The 19,891-nt window shown below is 47.2% G+C and overlaps 1 protein-coding gene across 1 annotated transcript in view; it reads right to left on the bottom strand.

Moving 5' to 3' along the window:
- The window catches only part of TRPM8 (transient receptor potential cation channel subfamily M member 8), a gene marked incomplete at both ends in the record, with an annotated part of 53,879 nt that overhangs the window by 14,302 nt on the left and 19,686 nt on the right, over positions 1-19,891 (bottom strand). The window contains 10 exons of the mRNA XM_079782040.1: positions 2,623-2,800; positions 3,070-3,241; positions 4,565-4,706; positions 7,502-7,593; positions 12,338-12,554; positions 12,897-13,009; positions 13,604-13,749; positions 15,612-15,741; positions 16,998-17,093; positions 18,808-19,098. Coding sequence (XP_079638166.1) covers positions 2,623-2,800; positions 3,070-3,241; positions 4,565-4,706; positions 7,502-7,593; positions 12,338-12,554; positions 12,897-13,009; positions 13,604-13,749; positions 15,612-15,741; positions 16,998-17,093; positions 18,808-19,098 — 1,577 coding nt within the window. The remainder of the gene's footprint in view (positions 1-2,622; positions 2,801-3,069; positions 3,242-4,564; positions 4,707-7,501; positions 7,594-12,337; positions 12,555-12,896; positions 13,010-13,603; positions 13,750-15,611; positions 15,742-16,997; positions 17,094-18,807; positions 19,099-19,891) is intronic.

Genomic DNA, 19,891 nt, shown 5'->3' with positions numbered 1-19,891 from the left:
GACCTGAGTGGGGAGGGTACCGGGTCCACTCGGGCAAAGGATGACACTTGGCTCCTTAAAGGGCCAGCAGGAGCGGGGCAGGAGGAAGTCATGACAGGATAGGTCACCCGGGCACAGAGGCCCAGTGATGGACAACCTTTTGAGCTTCGTGTGTCAAACTTCGCCAAAAAACTGAGCATAACTCGGGTAGTGTGTCACTTTGAGGGGAAAAAAATTATTTCGCAAATGTTTCATCCTCAGGAGCAGCAAATGTTTCATCCTCGGCATGCGGCCGCCTCAGCGGCCGTGTCATCAGAAATGGCTACGCGTGTCAGTGCTGACACGCGTGTCATAGGTTCACCATCACTGTTTTAGCCCAAGGATGGCAAGGGGACCGCTCCGGTGCCTCTCAAGTTCCCAGACAGGTATTAGCAAAGGAAAGGTGCTGGTTTAACCCGGGACTGGTCTGGGAGGCCCCTAAAGGAAGGCACGTCCCCAAGTTGTCACACATAAGCAGTGAACAGTGAATGGGGCCACAGTGGGATACAGCCCAACAGCCTGGGCTCATGGGCAGGGGACCTGTGGTGGACTGTCTGGTGTTGGAGGTGACAGTTGACAGGATGTTATCACTAAAACAGGACCCTAAGCAGCCCACTTCCTCCCTCTCTTACTTCAAGTTTGGGAACTGGTGCTCCCTTTCCTGCCCACACGTGGACACAGAATCACCCATCACCTGCCACCAGTCTCTGCAGGCACAGACATGGGGGCCCCCTGCCTAGCATCATTGACTAACTTCCTGTGAGCTACACAGGCATCTGCCTTCCTCATCCTTTCCTGGCCGGCAGATTGGGGTGGAGAGGGGGTCGCACATGCCCTCTTTAAGTTCACATGGGACCAATGGCCACATGACATTCGTGGCCCCGGCACCAGGCGCAGAACAGATATCACACATCTATGCGATGATCCCTTGCTGGCCTGTCATGCACTCAGTAAACAACAGCCCCGGCAGCTCAGCTCCCAACGATAACCAAATAATGAACCAAACATGGGAAAGAACCTGCTCTTTTCATTCAGCGAACAAACCACAAAGAGCCGGGTGCTGAGCCAGGCACGAGCTCCTCCTGTGGAGCTACTGTCTGGGAGGAGAGAAGGCTGTCACTGTGCAAGGGGCCCAGGGAGTCTCTACACAGAGTGGGGAGGGCACCGGGTCCACTCGGGCAAAGATGACACTTGGCTCCTTAAAGGGCCAGCAGGAGCGGGGCAGGAGGAGGTCACGACAGGATAGGTCACCCGGGCACAGAGGCCAGCATGTACAAAAGCATCAGGCATGACAGAGCACCCTGCTCAGGACAGACACATGGGTGCCTGCTCAGGACAGATGGTAGGGGTTAAGCCTAAAGGTGTGTTTGAAGGCCAGGTCACAGATGGCCTGAGCAGGGGGAGCTGAGGAGCCCAAAATTTACCCTGAACTCTATGGGGGAAATACTGAAACCCTTTCACAAGTTCAAGCAGAGCAGTGACCTTTCAGAAGTATCAGTGTGGAGGCTGTGCTGGCAGAGGACTTCCCTGCCCACAGAAAAGCCAGGTAACCCCTCACTGCCCAGCCATGTCCCCAGAGGCATGTGTCCCCACCCAGCCCCCACCAAGAGTTTCTCTTCCACCTCAAAGCTTAACAAATAATTTTAAATTTGCATTCTGTTGCTAAACTGCCTGTATGTGCCAGGTACTCAAAATGACTACCTCCCTTAAAGCCACAACAAAAAACTAAGGGACTCCCACTGAAACTACCACATGGGACTCTGGAACTCTCCTAAGAAAGAGGAAGGGCAAATGAAAACCATGATTTTCTAAAGGTATGAAGAAGAATTGCCGCCCTGACCGGTTTGGCTCAGTGGATAGAGCATCGGCCTGTGGACTGAAAGGTCCCAGGTTCGATTCCTGTCAAGGGCATGTACCTGGGTTGCGGGCACATCCCCAGTAGGAGGTGTGCAGGAGGCAGCTGATCGATGTTTCTCTGTCATCGATGTTTCTAACTCTCTATCCCTCTCCCTTCCTCTCTGTAAAAAAATCAATAAAATATTTTTAAAAAAAAGAAGAATTGCCAAATGCAATGAAAGTATTTTGCAGTCACCATCACATTCTCCCTCAGCCTCATTAGACATAAGCCCCAAAGGAGAGCCACTCTCCTGACTCTTTCTATTTGTATTGAAACTGAAATTCTTAAAGCAGCAACTAAATAAAGCCTCAGTTGTTAAAGCCCTAGAATCCATGCGGCCAAGTTCCATGGAGAACAAGAACCCTGGAGATGAGCTGAACTGTGTTCTGTCCCCATCATGCCAACATCGGGCGCTCAGGGAGATGACGAACCGGATGCTAAATGTGGAGAGTCTGGATATCCTGGAGGCCGTTACAGGGGCTGGTCTTTGGTGTCAAATAAACTTCCAGCACAGCTAATAGGGACACACTGTATTTTTAATATAGTCTCTTTGAGGCCCTACCCCCTTTAGACAGCCTGTCCCCTATGGCTCTTCCACAAGCTCCCCAAGGGTGGCCTTATCTGCTCTGCTCCCAGTTCCTCCAGCCCCTATCCCCAGCACGGGCCCTCGTGGCAGAGACACTAGCGACCACCTGAGTGACACGCACCCGAACATGGCGACCAGCAGGTTGACCAGCAGGATGTTGGTGGAGAGCATGTAGATGCACACAAGCGGGATAGTAATCCACTCAGGGAATCGTGGTAGGTTGTGCTCGTCCAACTCCACGCACAGCGGCTTGGACTCGTTCCCAGTGAACGTGCAATGGGAAAAGTCATACGTGGTTCCTGAGGATGTGGAAACCAAAAGGTAACATGAGGACCCCTGGAGGGGCAGTGCTGGGCCAGCCCAGGGGACACAAGATGATGGTCTCTACCATGTGCTGGGCACTAAGGTGGACATAAAATTCAGTTCAGGAGCAAAGCAAAGCTTCTGAGGGTGGTGTTTACTCCCTGGTGTTGGCCCAACTCAGGCCGTGTGCTTCCAAAAGAGCCCCAAGGGTCAGAATGGGGAACCCTCCTCTCAGCTGTGCCCACCCAGGCCAAGTCAGGCTCACCATCCACATCACTGGGCACCTGGCCAAACATGGCCAGGTAGGGCTCATAGATGACCGAGCGGAAGATCCACCTCCAGCGATGCTCATTTTGCCGGAGGATCCCTTGCCTGGCAACGCCGAAGGCCATCATCCACACAGCAAAGAGGAATAGGAAGAAGAACACGTCGATCAGCTGTCAGAGGAAGATATCAGAACTGAATCAGGATGGTCCCGAGGTGGTGGGTCCACTCAGTTGACCACGGAGAGAGCAGAGGTTTAAGGGCCTGGAGAATCTAAGTCACCCAGCATTTGCTCACTGATTTTAAAAATGGCCGTCATCACCCGGCTGGCATGGCTCAGTGGTTGAGCATTGACCTATGAACCAGGAAGTCACGGTTCAATTCCCAGTGACTGGGTTGTGGGCTCGATCCCCAGTGTGGGATATGCAGGAGGTAGCCAATCAATAATTCTCTCTCATCATTGATGTTTCTATTTCCCTCTCTTTCCCTTCCTCTCTCTGAAATCAATATATATATATATTTTAATGGCCATCATATCCTTTGGATCTGGGGACATCTATTTTTCAGAATTAAATTTTTGTTTGTAGGTTTCCAAACCAACTCAGCAGCAGAAGCTTTCTGAGTGAGGGACCAGCTTGTGAGCAAAGGAGGAACCCAACTTTGAAGCCCTTCTCTATCTCTCATGATGCCCATGCTCATTAAACCCCTAAATTATCACCTTCGTTTTTTGGGTGTTTTTTTTTTGTTTGTTTGTTTTTGTTTTTTTGAGAAAAACCAAAGCTATCCTTAGTAAACAAGAGTGCACACTTTGATTTTTTTTGAAATTTTTGCACCCATATTATGACTTCATGGTGACTTGATGTCTTAGATATGCTTTGAATTAAAACCACAGACTCAAAGAACCTCAATGTTGGAAAGGAACCTCTGGATGAGCTCATCCCAACGCCCATCTGATTTGCAGACCGAAGTAGGAGAGGTCTGGGTCATCTGGAAAACCGGCTTAGGAAAGCCACGTCGCCTTGCGTGGCTCCCCCTCTGCAGCATTTTGAGAGGGCTTGCTGGTGCTTCCGCTCCACCTACACTACATGGCTATCAGATAGACGTTTCAACCCTCACTGTGCTTCTCGATCCCTGCATGTCTCCAGACAAACAAATAACCTCCTAGGACCCGCTGTCCACATCTATGGAATGGATATGACAGTCCCGATCCTGCCTGTGCTCTTAGTGAATTATTAAGACTCAAATGAAAGTGCTTGGTGGAGTGTACACTTAAATTGATATCTTCATTAGCAACTCACTGAATTGTACTGTTTGCTTCTAACAATCATCTTTTGTTCAATTGCAACCCAGAAGAGGTCCCTGATGCAAACACATCAAAGAAAGCAAACCTTCCTGACTGTGAGATGCAATAGTCACTCTTGGACAAAATCTTCCTATCAACAATGAAAGGAACTCCATCAAGAACACTGGCAACCACAGATATCCTTCATGCTTACCATCCTCTGCAGCATTATAATCTTGGGTCCTAAATTTCTGCTGACAGTAAAAATGTGGATCAACCTTAGAGTGAATATAATGTAATCCAGGCAAAAAATGACTCGTCCGGAATACAGAGAGGCTTTGTTGGAAGAGTGGAGCCTGTGGGCAGAATGGGAACAGCATTTTTGAGATACTGAGAAGACATTTCAAAGCTTTGTTTTTAAAAATAACTGAATGCGAAGAAACAGCCAAGAGTTGGGGGTACTGAGAATGAGTAGAGACAGACCATGGAGACCACCCACCTGTCAGTCACTGAAGACAAAGGTCATGGTCTTCTGCCCTCAGGGGCTCCAGCAGAGGCAAAGACGTCACATAGAACAGAGCATTTAGAGGTCCTGGCCATTCCAGTCCTTCATCCTCAGATACTACTGCCAGAGCCCAATCGCAACATTGCTATCTTCCTGGCTCACAAGGCTTCTACAAAGATCCCAATCCCCGCCCCAGTCCAACTACCTGGGACCTGATCCTGCCAGGTTTCCCCTAATGAAACTCACCTCTTTCACACCCAATCACTGGATTAGCTACCTGCCTGCTAATGGGTAAATTGAAAGCCATATGCACTTTCTAGCTGGAATGCCCTAGAAATCACATCCAACCAACTGTACTTCAAATGTTGGGCCCTTACTGTCCTCAAAACTGCCTGGTACTGGCACAAGAATAGACATATAGACCAATGGAACCGAACAGAGGACCCAGAAATCAACCCAAGCCATTATGCTCAATTAATATTTGACAAAGGAGGCAAGAGCATACGATGGAGTTAAGACAGTCTCTTCAATAAGTGGTGTTGGGAAAATTGGACAGATACATGCAAAAAAATGAAACTAGACCACCAACTTACACCATACACAAAAATAAACACAAAATGGATAAAGGACTTAAACTAAAACAGGAAACCATAAAAATCTTAGAAGAATCCAGACAGCAAAATATCAGACATATGTCGTAGCAATATCTTTACTGATATAGCTACTAGGGCAATGGAAACTAAGGAGAAAATAAACAAATGGGACTACATCAAAATAAAAAGCTTCTGCACAACAAAAGAAACCATCAACAAAACAACAAGAATGCCCACTGCATGGGAGAACATATTTGCCAATGTTATCTCCGATAAGGGTTTAATCTCCAAAATTTACAGGGAATTCATACAACTTAACAAAAGGAAGATAAACAACCCAATCAAAAAATGGGCAAAGGACTTAAATAGACACTTTTTGAAATAGGACATACAGAAGGCCAAGAGACATATGAAAACATGCTTAAAGTCACTAATCATCTGAGAGATGCAAATCAAAACAATAATGAGGTACCATCTCACACCTATCAGAATGGCTATCATCAACAAATCAACAAAGGACAAGTGCTGGTGAGGATGCAGAGAAAAAGGAACTCTCTTGCACTGCTGGTGGTAATGCAGACTGGTGCAACAACTGTGGAAAACAGTATGGAGTTCCTCAAAAAATTAAAAATGGAACTCCCATTTGACCCAATAATCCCACTTGTAGGAATATATCCCAATAAATCAGAAACACCAATCAGAAAGGATAGATGCACCCTTATGTTCATAGCAGCATAATTTACAACAGCTAAGATTTGGAAACAGCCTAAGTGCCCATCAGCAGATGAGTGAATTAGAAAACTGTGGTACATCTACACAATGGAATACGACACTGCTATAAAAAAGAAGGAACTCTTACTATTTGCAACAGCATGGATGGCCCAGGAGAGTATTAAGCTAAGTGAAATAAGCCAGTCAGAGAAAGATAAATATCACATGATCTCACTCATTTGTGAAATATAATGAATAACATAAACTGATGAACAAAAATAGAGCCAGAGAAAAAAATATCTTAGAATAGAAGTAATCCTGTTATTTGCAGATTTTTAATATTTCCTACAACTTTTGTGATATTATACTATGTTAGTACAGTTTTGGTAATATTATTATATTTAAAATATATTTCTTGAAATATTGTTTATTGCATGTAATATCATGATATTTTGAATCATTTTTCTTGAAATACTGCTTATTGCATGTAACATTATATTTAAAACCGTTCTTCTTGAAATATTAGTGTTTATTGCATGTAAATGGCTAATTATTTTGTATCTACAATCTGGTGATAGATTTATTTTGTATATTGTAAAGAAAAAGAAAAGGAGGTTCCTGGATGAGGAAATTGAGTTTTTACTCCCTGCAAATGGTAGATCGAGCATTCACTGTAAACACCTCATTCTAGGGTACAAATATGGATCATCAGGCTCCTCTGCACAGGTACATCATGTGCTGCTCAGATAGAACCCGGGCTCCACCCCGAAGCTATGTGGGGAGGGCAGGCCTGGATGGATGCAGGCACAGGCAACATGAGCTATGGTGCTGGGTGGACCCCAATTTTTTCTCTGTCCCTCGGATTGCACATTGCTTTTTGCCTTTGACCATAATTTTAGATTGGTTTTTCTAGTGTGATTGCTTTTAGATTGGAAATACACTTGTAGCGAGGAGGGCAGGCTCCATAACCAGCATGCAAGTTGAAATTGAGGGCATTTTAGAAGATTGTATGGCCTCAAATGAAAACTTGATATTTAAAATCCTCATCACTTTCTACTCTCCTCAGTTTCTAACGATCTCTCCCCAAGTTCTGTGAGCACACAGTGAAAAACCATGAAGAGTCCCTTTCAATTACAGGTCACCAGGAGGGGAAGGGAGAGACAGCTCTATACTAGCACGCTGTGCCTCCGGGAAGCAGGGACAGTGGCCTTCTGGGACCACCTCTGACGGGGTGGGGAACTGGCTTATCTTGGGCTTGAACGCCAAAGATCTGTCCTTTACCTTCTCTTCCAAGAGAAGCCCAACCCACCTGAAACTGGGAAAAGCAGTGAGGACTACTTACCGAAATGCAATTCCTGCGATGAAATAAAAAAGGCCAAGCGTGTCCATAACGTTCCACAGGTCGGTAAAATAATTCATCCCGTTCATGTACCACTGCAGCGCAGAAAGGGACAGAGAGAGGACATGAGCGGCGTGGAAACATCACCTGCTTCCAGATTAGCTCACGTCCACACATTTTTTCAAGCTCCTTTGGAGCCAATGATGTGCCGGATAAGCCCTGGCACATGCCTCATGCTGATCCAGGGGGACCGGAAGTGAGTTGCACCCTTGCTGCTCTGTTATACATGTGCTGCTGATCAACTCACCAGAAGGGACTCCTGTATCCTCACAGTTCTCGAAAATGAACCTGCAGAGAGTGAGCACCGCCATGAGGGCAGACGTGGGATCCCCGTCCACCAAGTACCATGGTGCGGGCTGTGTGCTGCACAACTCTAGAGGGTGTTCTCCATATTGTCAGCATCGCAGATCCGTGCATTTATTGTAAGAATTTCCTAACATGTAGTAATAAAACATCTTGATACAAAGGAACCTTTTTTAAAAATTTGCACAAGTGTGTTCTATGTGTCATCTCTGAGGACAGCTGTGGCTGCGGAAATAAGTGACAGGAACAGTGTGTGCCTCCCTGATTCTTTTAGCACAACTGGTATGGACCGGTCATGGTTTCTTGGAAGAAAGCCCACCAGGACCACCTGAGGATGGAGAGGGACAGAACTGTCCTTCAGAAGGCTGCATCTGGCCAGCCTCTCTGCAATCCACGTGCTGGATCTGGATGGTCCTTTGACCCTTCATTCCACCATCTACTCAAAACATGACTTGAGAGCCCATGGGGCTCCACACACTTGTGCTGGGCTCCCGGGACTCAGAGGCAGGGGATGAGGTGCAGTGCTGAGTCTCAAGAAAGCCAAGGGACCGTTGGGAAGAACAGATTAAATATGTTTAAAATGAAACCTGATAAAGATTGGCAGGGAGGCAAGACCAAAGCCCCAAGGGAGCTCAGATAAGGAAACTGCCAGAAGGCAGGAAAGCAGTGTCCCCAGTGGAACAGGGTACTTTTCGGTCTTACTGAGTGATCTCACCAAGATAGGTCTGTCTGATATTCAGATATTATATTTCCTGTTTTGCAGCTGAAGCCAAAACCTGGGGGTGGGGGTGGGGATGAGCTAAGGAACTTGCCCAAGGGAAGACGGCCAGCCAGTGGCAGCCTCAGGAGTCTGAATCTTAGATTCCTCTCTGGACATCACCCTGCTTCTTTAGGTCACACAGGGATCCAGCAACCCTAGTCTTGGAGAGATTAAAAAAGCATCATGGGTTTTTCAAGAAGCATTTCCTTGCATTCATTTATAAATGCAAATAGCAACGCTCCTGTACAGAGGAGGTGAGTGCATCATGAAATCTAGCACCAAGGAGATAGAAAAATCTCCCAGGTTTGAGCAGCTCCGGTGTGACCTTGTTTCACTGAACTTGTAGGCTCAGAAATCACATCCAAACCTCCAACTACCCATTTGGGTGGTCACAGTGACACTGACCTCCACCCACTCAGAACCATTTGTAAGAAGAGAGTGGTTAGAACAGGCCCCACCTGTAGCACTGCTTCCCCTGGGAAACCCTGGCCCTGGGGCAGGTGGGCAACCCAGCTGCCCCAACCCAGCTCAGCCTCTGCCCATGAGAGTCCCAGAAGCCTGGCCTGCGTGCTGGAAGAAACCCTAAGTAGGTCAGTTTTAGGGCTTGGAGGCACTACCCAGTGAGAAAACATTTTTTTTTTAACACACAGAGGCCTCTTTTCTGAATGGAATGCCAGATATGGGCTATATTCATAAAGTACTGGAACCATATTTCTTCATATCTTTCGTGATTTGGGGATTCAAAGGGCCTCAAGATTGCACAGTGTACTCCACAAAGAGATGATAGGACTTACCTTAAATGAAGAACCACAATCTGTTTAGTGGACCCAAGAGTTATTTAATGAGTGTATTGGAGCTTATTGACTGACTGCCTTGGTTAAAAATTCCAATTTAGCATAGCATCATCTGCCCCTAGCGGACATGAGGATACACTAAAAAGAACATTATTTGACACCCAGACACAATCTAAAACAGTAACATCCTGCTTGGTTTTGGTTTTTCTAACAAGTGCCAATGAGGTTAATTAAGGCTGCACCAGGCCAGCAGAACTGCCTGTTAGAGGGCTCCAATCAAATTGAGGATTCCCACTGCAGGAGCCTGAAGACAAGAAGAGAAACAGCGACCCCCAGTGGCGGACTCCTCTCTTGACAAGCATCTTCCAGGCTGTGTTCTGCTAATTAAACCATTAAACCAGAGCTGTCCTCCAAGGGCAGGGCTGCCCTTGAACCCACGCTCCTGACCCACACTATGGCCTTAATACACGGTACTGCTGAATGGACGCTGACCAATGTTACCAGAAAGAGAAGAAACACTTGGACAAAGTTATAGGTCCTCATTAATCACCCTCCGTATCAAACATCACCCAATCTGAAGGATGGCTGAAGCTAGACCAGACCCTGGGGGCCTCACTCTCCTCCCCCACCCCCCCGCAGGACCCAGGAATGACTGGGAAATGCATGCTTACCCAGCACCTCCACAGCCCACTTCCCTCCCCGAGGCTCCTCCACCTGCACACCGTCTGCTCCCACCCAGTGTCACTCTCTTGGGCACCACTTCACACAACACCTGCCAAGGCTCTTCTCCCAGCAGAACACACCTGTCCTGAGTCTCCTTCCTGCATGACCCGAATAAGTGACTGAGCAGTTAAATGTACGTATGAATTTGTATGGAGATGTTTGTGACTTAAGGACAAATTTTACTGTTACCAGTCCCCTGGGCCAACCTTCCAGTAAGTGTAAGACTTTCTCTTTTAGGGTTGCCCTCCTCCCCTTGACCCGGCCGATGCGCCCAGAGAGGACCCTGCCAATCATCTCTAACTGGTAGAAATCTCCAGAAGGACAGAGATGTCTGTCGCTTCATTGCTGTCTCCAAGTCTCTAGAACAGTGCCTGGTGCTCGATAAATATTGGTTGAAAGAATGCATGAATAAGATGGGTCTCCCTGCATCTTCCATTCAGGACAAGATCTCCTCTGCAAAGCAACCTGGAATCAGTCCTCTCTCCAGACCTTATGGCTTCTTCAAATGCCTGGAGGAAGTAAATAGTGTCTGGACTTATACAGTGTCTTAATGTCACGGGGGAGGCAGGGTCAGGACCGAGACTAGTGGAGAAATGTTGGGAGCATGAGTGAGGGGCAGGAATGGAATGGGCCTCGGATTTGGGTGTCCCTGTGACAAGGGAAAATGTGGACACAGACATGCACACAGGGAGGATGCCCTGTGAGCCTGAGGACACGGGTCAGGTGACACCTCTACAAGTCAAGGAATCACAAAGACTGCAGCACACCCAGATTTCCCTTGCCGCCCTCCCAAGGAACCAGCCCTGCCGACAACTTGATCTTGAACTCCAGGCTTCCAGAAATAAGACAGTGGGCTTCGGTTGTAAGCACTCAGCTGGTGGTGCTATGTCATGGTGGCCCGAGTGGACTGGTAGGAAGGCACGAGCTGGACTGATCTGTGACCTCCTAAGTCAACCCATGAGGCTGATCTGAGATCACAGAAATCTTCTGCACGTCAGGCCCTGTCCTTGGGCAGAGGGCGGGGGGGGGGGGGGGAGCGGGGGGAGGGCTGTCTGTTAGACAGAAAGCCTGATAATCTTGCCGTGCTCAACACTGACTTACGTCATTTACCTTCTTCGTCCTTCACCTCCACATTGTCTCCATCCCTCACCTGCACTTCCCCATACTGGGCAAGGGAAAGCAGGACTCTTTCCATCTGTCAAACCCATGCAGACATCACTAACTGAACAAGACACCCCCTACTCCTCCTCCCGCCCCTCCCCGCCTACTGAGAACAGATAGAGCCTCAGAGTCTTTCCAGGACAACTAGAAGTCACACAAAAAAAAGTCTATTGGAGTTGACATGTTAGTTGAAACCAATTTAAGATTTTTTTACTAGGCAGAGACTCTGTGAGGTCGAAAACAGCATTCTCCATCCCTCCAAATATCTCGAAGCATGTGGCATAGCATCTCATAAGCTGTAGGCACCTAGGCCATATGTGTCGAATGTATATAACGTTAGATTTAGACTCAGAAGGGATGAGAGAAGGGACTACTCCAGCAGTTCTCATAATGTGTAAACTGCTAAGTCTGACCAGATTTTCGGGGGTCACTTTTTATAATGGTTTAGGGACAGCACCGTCCTTCACCATCGATATTTATTTATTCAATAATTAGGAGCTGAGTGCCTTCTCCATGCCAGGCCTGGGCTAAGGTTTTCTGATTCAGTGGTGGAGAATGCAGATCCAAGGAAACTGCAGAAAATCATCATGAATAATTCACACCAAGTCGCTGCAGTCCACAGGGACTTCTATGGCTTTCCAGCACGTCCCTTGGGCACGTGGGGCATTCAGATGCTCTGAGCTGGAAAGCCTTCCCACTCCCCTGCCACTCATCCCGCTGCCTCCCCTGGCGACAGCCAGAGCACAGACAGCTCCTGGTTACAGGCATGGTTTAAGCCCAAGGTCAATGTGCTCTTTGGATCCACTCTCAACGCTGAGGAATTCATCGCCCGGGAGCATCAGTTAGAGAGCAAAGAGTGCGCTGGCACTCAGAGACCTCACTGGAGTGCTGCGAGGCTGAAACGTCCATGGGCTACCAAAAATTATTTGAGGAAAATAATGACTTTGGAACTTCAGAAGCAACTCCTGCTCCTCTTGGGCATGAGGAAGATACTGCCCCCCGAGGGAGGGAGGGGTGCCCCACGTGGGGCTGTCCTACCTGTCTCACTTCATCGCAGAACAGGACAAAGACCAGCGCGTAGAGAACCAACTCGGGCAGGTGTGGCACCGAATGAAAATCCATGAGCAGCACGTAGGCGAAGAGCAGGAGGAAGGCGATGTAGAAGATCACATTCCAGGAGAAGACCACGAAGGGGGAGGTGAAGAAGGCCACGTAGTACCACAGGAGCTTCCGGTGCCTGTCCACCGGCTTCTTCCTGGACGGCGTGAGAGCTTCATCACTGTCCTCGCAAACACCATGCGAACACAGACCCACGGCGGGGGCGGGGAGTCAGGCTGCTCTGAGATGGACCGGCCAAGCGTCAGCCCTTGGCACTTCGTGGTTAACAAATCTAAATTCTGCCTGCGAGAGTGGAGACATGGCCCCACCTCTACCTGTTTAATATCAAACCCAGGGAAAGCCAGAGATGATCTCAGACCTAATTGTAGGTGGCAGAGTGAACATCCTAAGTTCCAGACCTTACAGTTCTTTACATGGAAGCACACACACACACACACACACACACACACACACACACGTATGTGTCTTGGTTTCATACCTAAATGATACAAAGCCACAGCCAACCAAGGGTATGATAAATAGACACAGGATAATCTTCCAGTTCTTGGTGTCTCGGGAGATCTCCCCATACCATTGTTTTGAAAGAAAATTCTACAGGGGAACAAAGACAGAGGACAGGGGTCCTTATTAATGCTATGACATGCAGGATGGTACCCAACCTTTCTTACCAGCCCTCGCACCTCCCCGAGTAAATAGGGTTCTTCTCCATCTATATCAGTTACCTGGGTCCTAAGGGGCTATGACCACAATTTAAAACTGTTTGATTTTTGGTCCTGTCCTTAAGTGGGTTCTGTGTGGGGAGAATTATTTCACGGTTAAACAAATTCTGCCCATTTCATAGGTAAGGAACCAAGGCCCTGAGAGCTTGTATAACCTGCCCATCATCACACTCCTGGTTAGGGATACAGGGACCCAGGCACTGGATCCAAAGATCCCACCCATAATTGTGGTGCTATGCTCTCTGCTTTGTGGAAACTCAAAGGATGTTCTCTCTCCTGCACCATCCCATGAAGCAAAGACACTGCCGATGCCTAGACACCGCCATCTCCCACAACATCACCCACCTTCTCCCGCCAGGGCTTTTATGTTGGAGTTGCGGTTTGTTATTAATATTATATTTTTTAAGGTTGCTAATAGCATCTGATGTAAAAGGCACGTTTGTGGACATGACTGTACGTTGTTTACCTGGACCCCAGGCTGGGCGATGAAGTGCTGGTCCGTCGCCTCCACCGCCAACTCCAAACAGTTGCTTCCCCCCCAGGCCTCACAGGAGTAGACCAGCAGCTGCTCGGCCAAGTCTTCGTCGCTGCTGTAACACTCCGTGAACAGCTCTGCAGTCACATCAGCACCAGAGAGAGGGGAGCTGGGGCGGGCCTGGCCAAACCCAGGCCTGTCCTCCCCCATCCCCCAGCGAGCTCCCTGGTTTGCAAAAAGCATAGAAAACGCTGGCACACGATTCTTTCTGAGCATGTGGTTTTCCTTGCGCAAAGCGTCCCCAGCACAGCTCCCAAGGCAGCAGATGCCAACAGGTGCACATGGAACTGGCTGCGCTGAGCACCAGTAGCCCCTCTTTGATGAGGCTCAGCCACTGGAGAGGGACACGAACCTTCTGCCTGTCCCAGAGCAACCCCTTCCCTATTTCGTTTATATGCTGCGCTTTCTTGGTGAGGTTTCTTTGCAGATAAAGCGTGGTGCAAAAAAGCCAAAAAGATCTAAGAAACACCGACGTATTGCACCAAGGGTATGCTTACATCTGGAGACCTAATGACAAAGAGACTAGAGTGCAGATCTTTAGAGGAAATTTGGTAAGATATAGGGTGTCCCAAAAAATGTATATACACTTTCACAGCTGATAACTCACTCAATTTCACTCCTTTTCAGGTTTGACTGATTTGAAATAATGGGTGAAACCAGACTAAGCTTTGAACAAAGAAAAGTTATCCTAAAATGCCACTAGACTTTTTTTATGGGGATACATAAAAGATAAAGTTTATGGTATGAACCAAAGCAACAGCCAGTGAACTGAAGGCACACAAATACCGAACGAAATGATTCTTGACGTTTGCGATTCCATTGGTTTGCCTTATCAGCAGTGCCTGGACCCAAATGGTCATCAGTTTGAAAACAGGCATCAACAAAGAAATTATTAATTTCCGTAGATTCTTTTAAACTTTGAAAATGAACTGTATGTTAATAAACACTGACTTTATAATCATTCAAAGTGTGCATACATTTTTTAGGGGACACCCTGTATTAGGAGCCATTGCCTAGTTGAGGTCAGTCATAAATTAACATAATTTAATATATTAAAAGAAATCATTGGGCACACTTTTTTTTTCCCCAACCCAGAGAAGCTGAGCTCATGAGCATTTTTTCGTCAGCTACAACAACAGACAAACACATGTGCGTTTCGCGATGTACCACATTGCAAACTCAAAACTCCCGGCTGAAAAAGGAAACAGCTGAGCAGATCTGAGACACTGCTGTTGGGAGGCCACTGGTCCTGGTTTCCTCACACACCCACCCAGTCTGGGCCTTCTGAGCCAAGGGCCCGGATAAGCTGTGTTCAGGGACTGACTAGCAAACAGAGGACAGGCCCTCCGGGAGATAACGCTTAGGGCTGCCTCTCCCGCCTTCCATTGCAGATCCTGGGTGATCTCACCCTGGAGGGGAGTGTGGGCAGGTCACCTGCAGCCCTGACAGAACCAGCCCTTGTTCACATCACTGAAGGGGAGTTGAGGCACGGAAGGCCGACCCAAGATGCTTCTCCGACTGCTGCCTATGATATCAGTAATGAACCTGGGGCCTGGGGTCCTACCAGCACGTATATATGAAACTGGCAAGCTAATGTGATGACTTGCAAGTCAGGTAAAACTTCAGACCTTCAGTTTCTTAATAGCATCCAAACACAACATCTCCCACCCCCCGCCACCACCACCACCTGAGCTACTTAGACCTGGCCTTGGGAAATGAGAGCCCAAGGTTTCCCACTTTCATTCTAGGAAAAGCCAATAAGTACCGGGATCAAGGGGCCTGTGGCTTCTGCCTGACACATGGATACCTAGCCACATGTTCTGCAGCCCACAAATCAGGCCAATCGAGGAGCGTGAACATGTCACTGAGCTCTGCCATCTGGCACGTGAGTGCCACAGGCATGTCTGTACCCATGTGACATCCTGGCCAGGAGGCTTACCCACTGCGCGGGTCTCATACTCGTTGGCCAGCTCCTCAGACTCCCCAGCAGCATTGATGTCGCTCTTCACCTTGGCCAGAGTCTTCAGGAGCTTGCTGGCTCCCAGGGCTGCCAGGGTGCAGCCCCTGGTCTTTGAGAAGGGCAGAGAATGTCAGGGTTAATTCGTAATCCCTTGAAGTGGTCAAGTCAACCCTAATGTCAAACAAGGATGAACTCACGGCAAAATGGCAAAATCTAAAGTATTCGTAATGATTTAAAGCAAAATTTGCAATGTGCATAAAATAGTCTTGAACATGAAATTAGCATATGAAAGGAAAATAGCAAGTGGCTAAGGCCTTGGAAGCCCTCATAATGTAGTTAGTAAGACTGTGTGTGAACTCAATATTCAATATTTGATTTTATGCACTAAAAATAGAGAACGTAGCTTCTTTTCAACTGTCCATAAATCATTTCCAAAACATCATTCTGTGCTGAATTGCCACGGGCTAATTCCAGCATGTCATAATAAATGCAAGAAGTTCATCAAAAGGTTGGTGAACCTTGAAGCTTCAGCAGGGCTGAAAGCATTTCCCCAAATACATGTTATTGCCTGTTGGAATGGCCAAAAAGCATTTTCCCAAACCTGAATTTACATAAATGATTGCTTGCTGCCAGACAGCTGAGGGCATTTTAATCTACATGTTATTGCCTCCTGCTGGCCAAACAGCTGAACAGCTGAAGGCAGTTCCCCCAAAACTGACAATGCCTACTGTATACTAAACCTTACCTTTTGCTATGTATATCTGCTTTGCTTTAGGGCAATTTTTTGTTAATAAAAAGCAAGGGGTCCAGAGATTGCTTGGTTATTGAAGTTAAGCCCTCCTCTGGGAACTTGGTTATTGAAGTTAAGCCCTCCTCTGGCACTCCCATAGATTACAAATTTATATTATATTTCTAGTCTCTTTATTAATTTATGCCGCAGCCCCTTCTCCAGATTCCTGAACCATTTAGATGCTGGATATCACCCCGCCTTTACTGAATCACAAAGAAAAATCTCAGTAAGTTTCCCAAAGCAGAATGTGTCCAGGCCCTACTTCTGTCTATTATGCAATAAAGCTAGAAATAGATTTTTAAAATTAAACTTAAAAACCTCATCCACTTGGAAAAAAATCACACACCCACACACACCTGAGAGGCAGGTGCCTACTGGATCGCCCACCAAGCACAGCTCCCTTCCAGCAGCCTCTCCTCCCAGACACACCTCCGCCGACGGTGAAACAGGCACAGCCGTACTCACCTGACAGCAGACATTCCATTGTATCGAGGATGTTTTAGGTTAGCCAAGAGAGTCTGGAGGTCAGGACAGCCACAGGAAGGCAGACGCGTGGTGTGGGCTTACACACTCACCTGCTCCCAGATGACTTTGGAGAGCTCCTTCTTGTTCTGCAGGATGGCCCAGATGAAGAGCGCTTGCAGGGGGTGCCGAGTAATAGGAGACACGTCCTGGAGAGTTAGAGCAAGTGCAAAGGAGTGTCACCCTAGCTCCGTGGTCGGCAAACTGCGGCTCGTGAGCCACATGCGGCTCTTTGGCCCCTTGAGTGTGGCTCTTCCACAAAATACCACGGCCTGGGCGAGTCTATTTTGAAGAGGTGGCGTTAGAAGAAGTTTAAGTTTAAAAAATTTGGCTCTCAAAAGAAATTTCAATCGTTGTACTGTTTATATTTGGCTCTGTTGACTAATGAGTTTGCCGACCACTGCCCTAGCTGCAATCCTCTCAGAAGGAAAACAGGGGGTCGGGATGCCCGAGCAGAGAGCCCATGTTTGGAGGCTCTGTAATCGTTGGATGAATCCATTCTAACAGCACAGGAACACAATTCTCAGCTCTGCAAGCCACCAGGTGGTATAATTTGACATAAAATCTTTTATCGGTCATAAAAGACAATGTACAACTAAAGGGAGAGGTATAAAGGGTGAAAGTGGCGCCGAGAACAATCTGAACACTGAATGACTTCTGACAGCCAAAGAGCAAGCAATTCCATCCTATGAATCTATTTCTCATCTAGAAAAAGCATTCAGACTAAATTCTAACTTTTCCTATAGTTTGGTTAAGTTCAATTACCACAACACAGAGCTGTGGCTTATCTCTTTGGCGTTTTGATTCCTAATACATTAGTTAAAACCCCAGCTCTTATTCAGCACCCCATATCTTCCAGGGGAACATTTTCAGATAGAAAACAACAGGATGTGTATTTTCCTATATACAGGTTTTACCGAGGTCCAAACTGCTTTAGGCCTGGTTATGGATACTGCAGAGGGTTTGAACATAAATAGTGTCAAAGAGAAGCTTCCTAAACACTTCTTAAATACCAAGCCATTTAGATTTTTACAATATAGGCACACATATTAAAATCCTGGAGTCACTAAAGACAATGACCTAGCTTCCCCCGAAGCAATCCTGAGACATGTAGTTTACTTAAGAGGCGAGCCCAGAAAAACTAACAGACATCTGAGAAAATGAGATCTAAAAGGAAAGAACCCATTGAGGCGTATTGTCAACAAGTTGTCATGGTGGTTAGCTAGAGATCAGCCCCGCTAGGCAGCCCTGGGACCCATTGCAGCATACATGCCTCAGAATTATCTGTCCTTACAGGGAGGCTGTTCATACATCCACTGCAGGCATGAAGTATGAACATCTGCAGGCATCGGGCTCAGAGCAGAGAGCTGCAGGTGCTGGCAGCTGGGAACTGCCTGTGCCTAAGATAGGAAGGCCTAGAGAATACAGGTGTTACATTCACAGCATCCTCTCCAAGGGGAACCTGGGTCATCCCTTTGGAAATAATCACTGCCCCTTTTATCCACAAAAGAAAATGTGGCAGTTCTTCAGTCCTTTATGTGGGCAGTGGAGAGCAATTTTAGGCAGGTCATGTCCAAAAGGCTAAGACATGAATAGGCAGCTATGCCTGTGCCCCTGTTCCCTGAGCTTTGTAATTAAGAAACACTGCAACAAGTAGTTTGAAATAAAGCAAAGACCTTAAAAGCAGACATCAGAAAACTCACCAGGGAGACTCATTATCTTCAGTAAAGGCAGTAGAAAAAAATAAGAACGCCAACACGTTCACTACCTTACAGTGATGAGGTAGGGAGTGGGAAAGTTTTTTGAAGGAAGACTCAGAAGACCAGAGAGAGAACTCAAGCAGACAGGCCTCCCATTACATACGTGAAGCTCTACTTCTGTCTCGTCCCTGCTGCTTCTATCTTCCTTCCTGGAGCTCCTCCTGAAGTTGGCCACCAGTTTCCAGACGAATGTGAGGAGGGTGTCGTTGTAGGAATTCTTGGCGATCTGCAGGTTCCGATAGACCAGGGTGCTGAAGTGATTGGAGAAGAGCTCGGTGAGGACGTCGCTGGTGAGAAACTTCCGCAGGTTCAGGCCATTCTCCAGGAAAAGGCGGACAAACTTGGGCCTGTCCTTTATGAGAGCCATGAACATGACCTCCCGAAGGTCGGCGGACTGAGGAGAAAGAGCAGAGAGAATACTCACACCCTGGGCCCAGGAAAGGAAGCACAAGGCCTTTCTCAGACACATCATATTCCCAGCCACAAAGTAGTAGGATCTTCAACTTCTCCTGAGCTCCCATCTTGAGAATAAAATATATCTATCCATTGAAATACAACATTAGATTATAATTCACACACAGGGGAAGTAGGATTTTTTATATCAGCCAGATGTGGGCTTGGATGTGACTTGGCCTCCTGCTGTGGTAAGGTGGAGATAATTACACCCATGCAGGGATGATGTTGGTCAAGGATTTATCCCAGAGCCTGGCATAAGGGAAGCACTCAGGGGGTGGGGAATGTACAGCTCATACCATCTCCCCGAAGTCTCTAGTGGACACTGATTGTGAGCCACCAACAGCCAACACCTTGTTCTGGGTCATGGGATCTTCTGCTGCCTTCAAGCCACATGCCACCAAGAACATACCTAATCATGTTGCATAACAGCATCACTGAAATACTTGACAATTGTACCTAGTTATCATTTATCTTTAGCTCTACTTTCTGGGATCCTGATAAAAACCTATTCCAGAGAAGCATATTGGGAATTTTAATAAAGGACAAGCACCATTTAGTTCAGACATAAACTGGTGGTCTACAGGTCACAACAGGTCTCAGATATGTTCCGTTTGTCTTCCATAGTATTTCTTACAATTCAATTCAGTTGCCAACATTAAAAATTAGAAAGTTCATACAAATCCACTTTTCCAGCATTAAAATCCAGAAGCCTGGACAACATGGAGTACCAT

Source organism: Cnephaeus nilssonii (assembly GCF_951640355.1).
Source record: "Cnephaeus nilssonii genome assembly, chromosome: 10".
Taxonomy (NCBI): Eukaryota; Metazoa; Chordata; class Mammalia; order Chiroptera; family Vespertilionidae; genus Cnephaeus; species Cnephaeus nilssonii.
The sequence above is the reverse complement of the archived record's forward strand: the minus strand, read 5'-3'. Positions and strand labels throughout refer to the sequence as shown.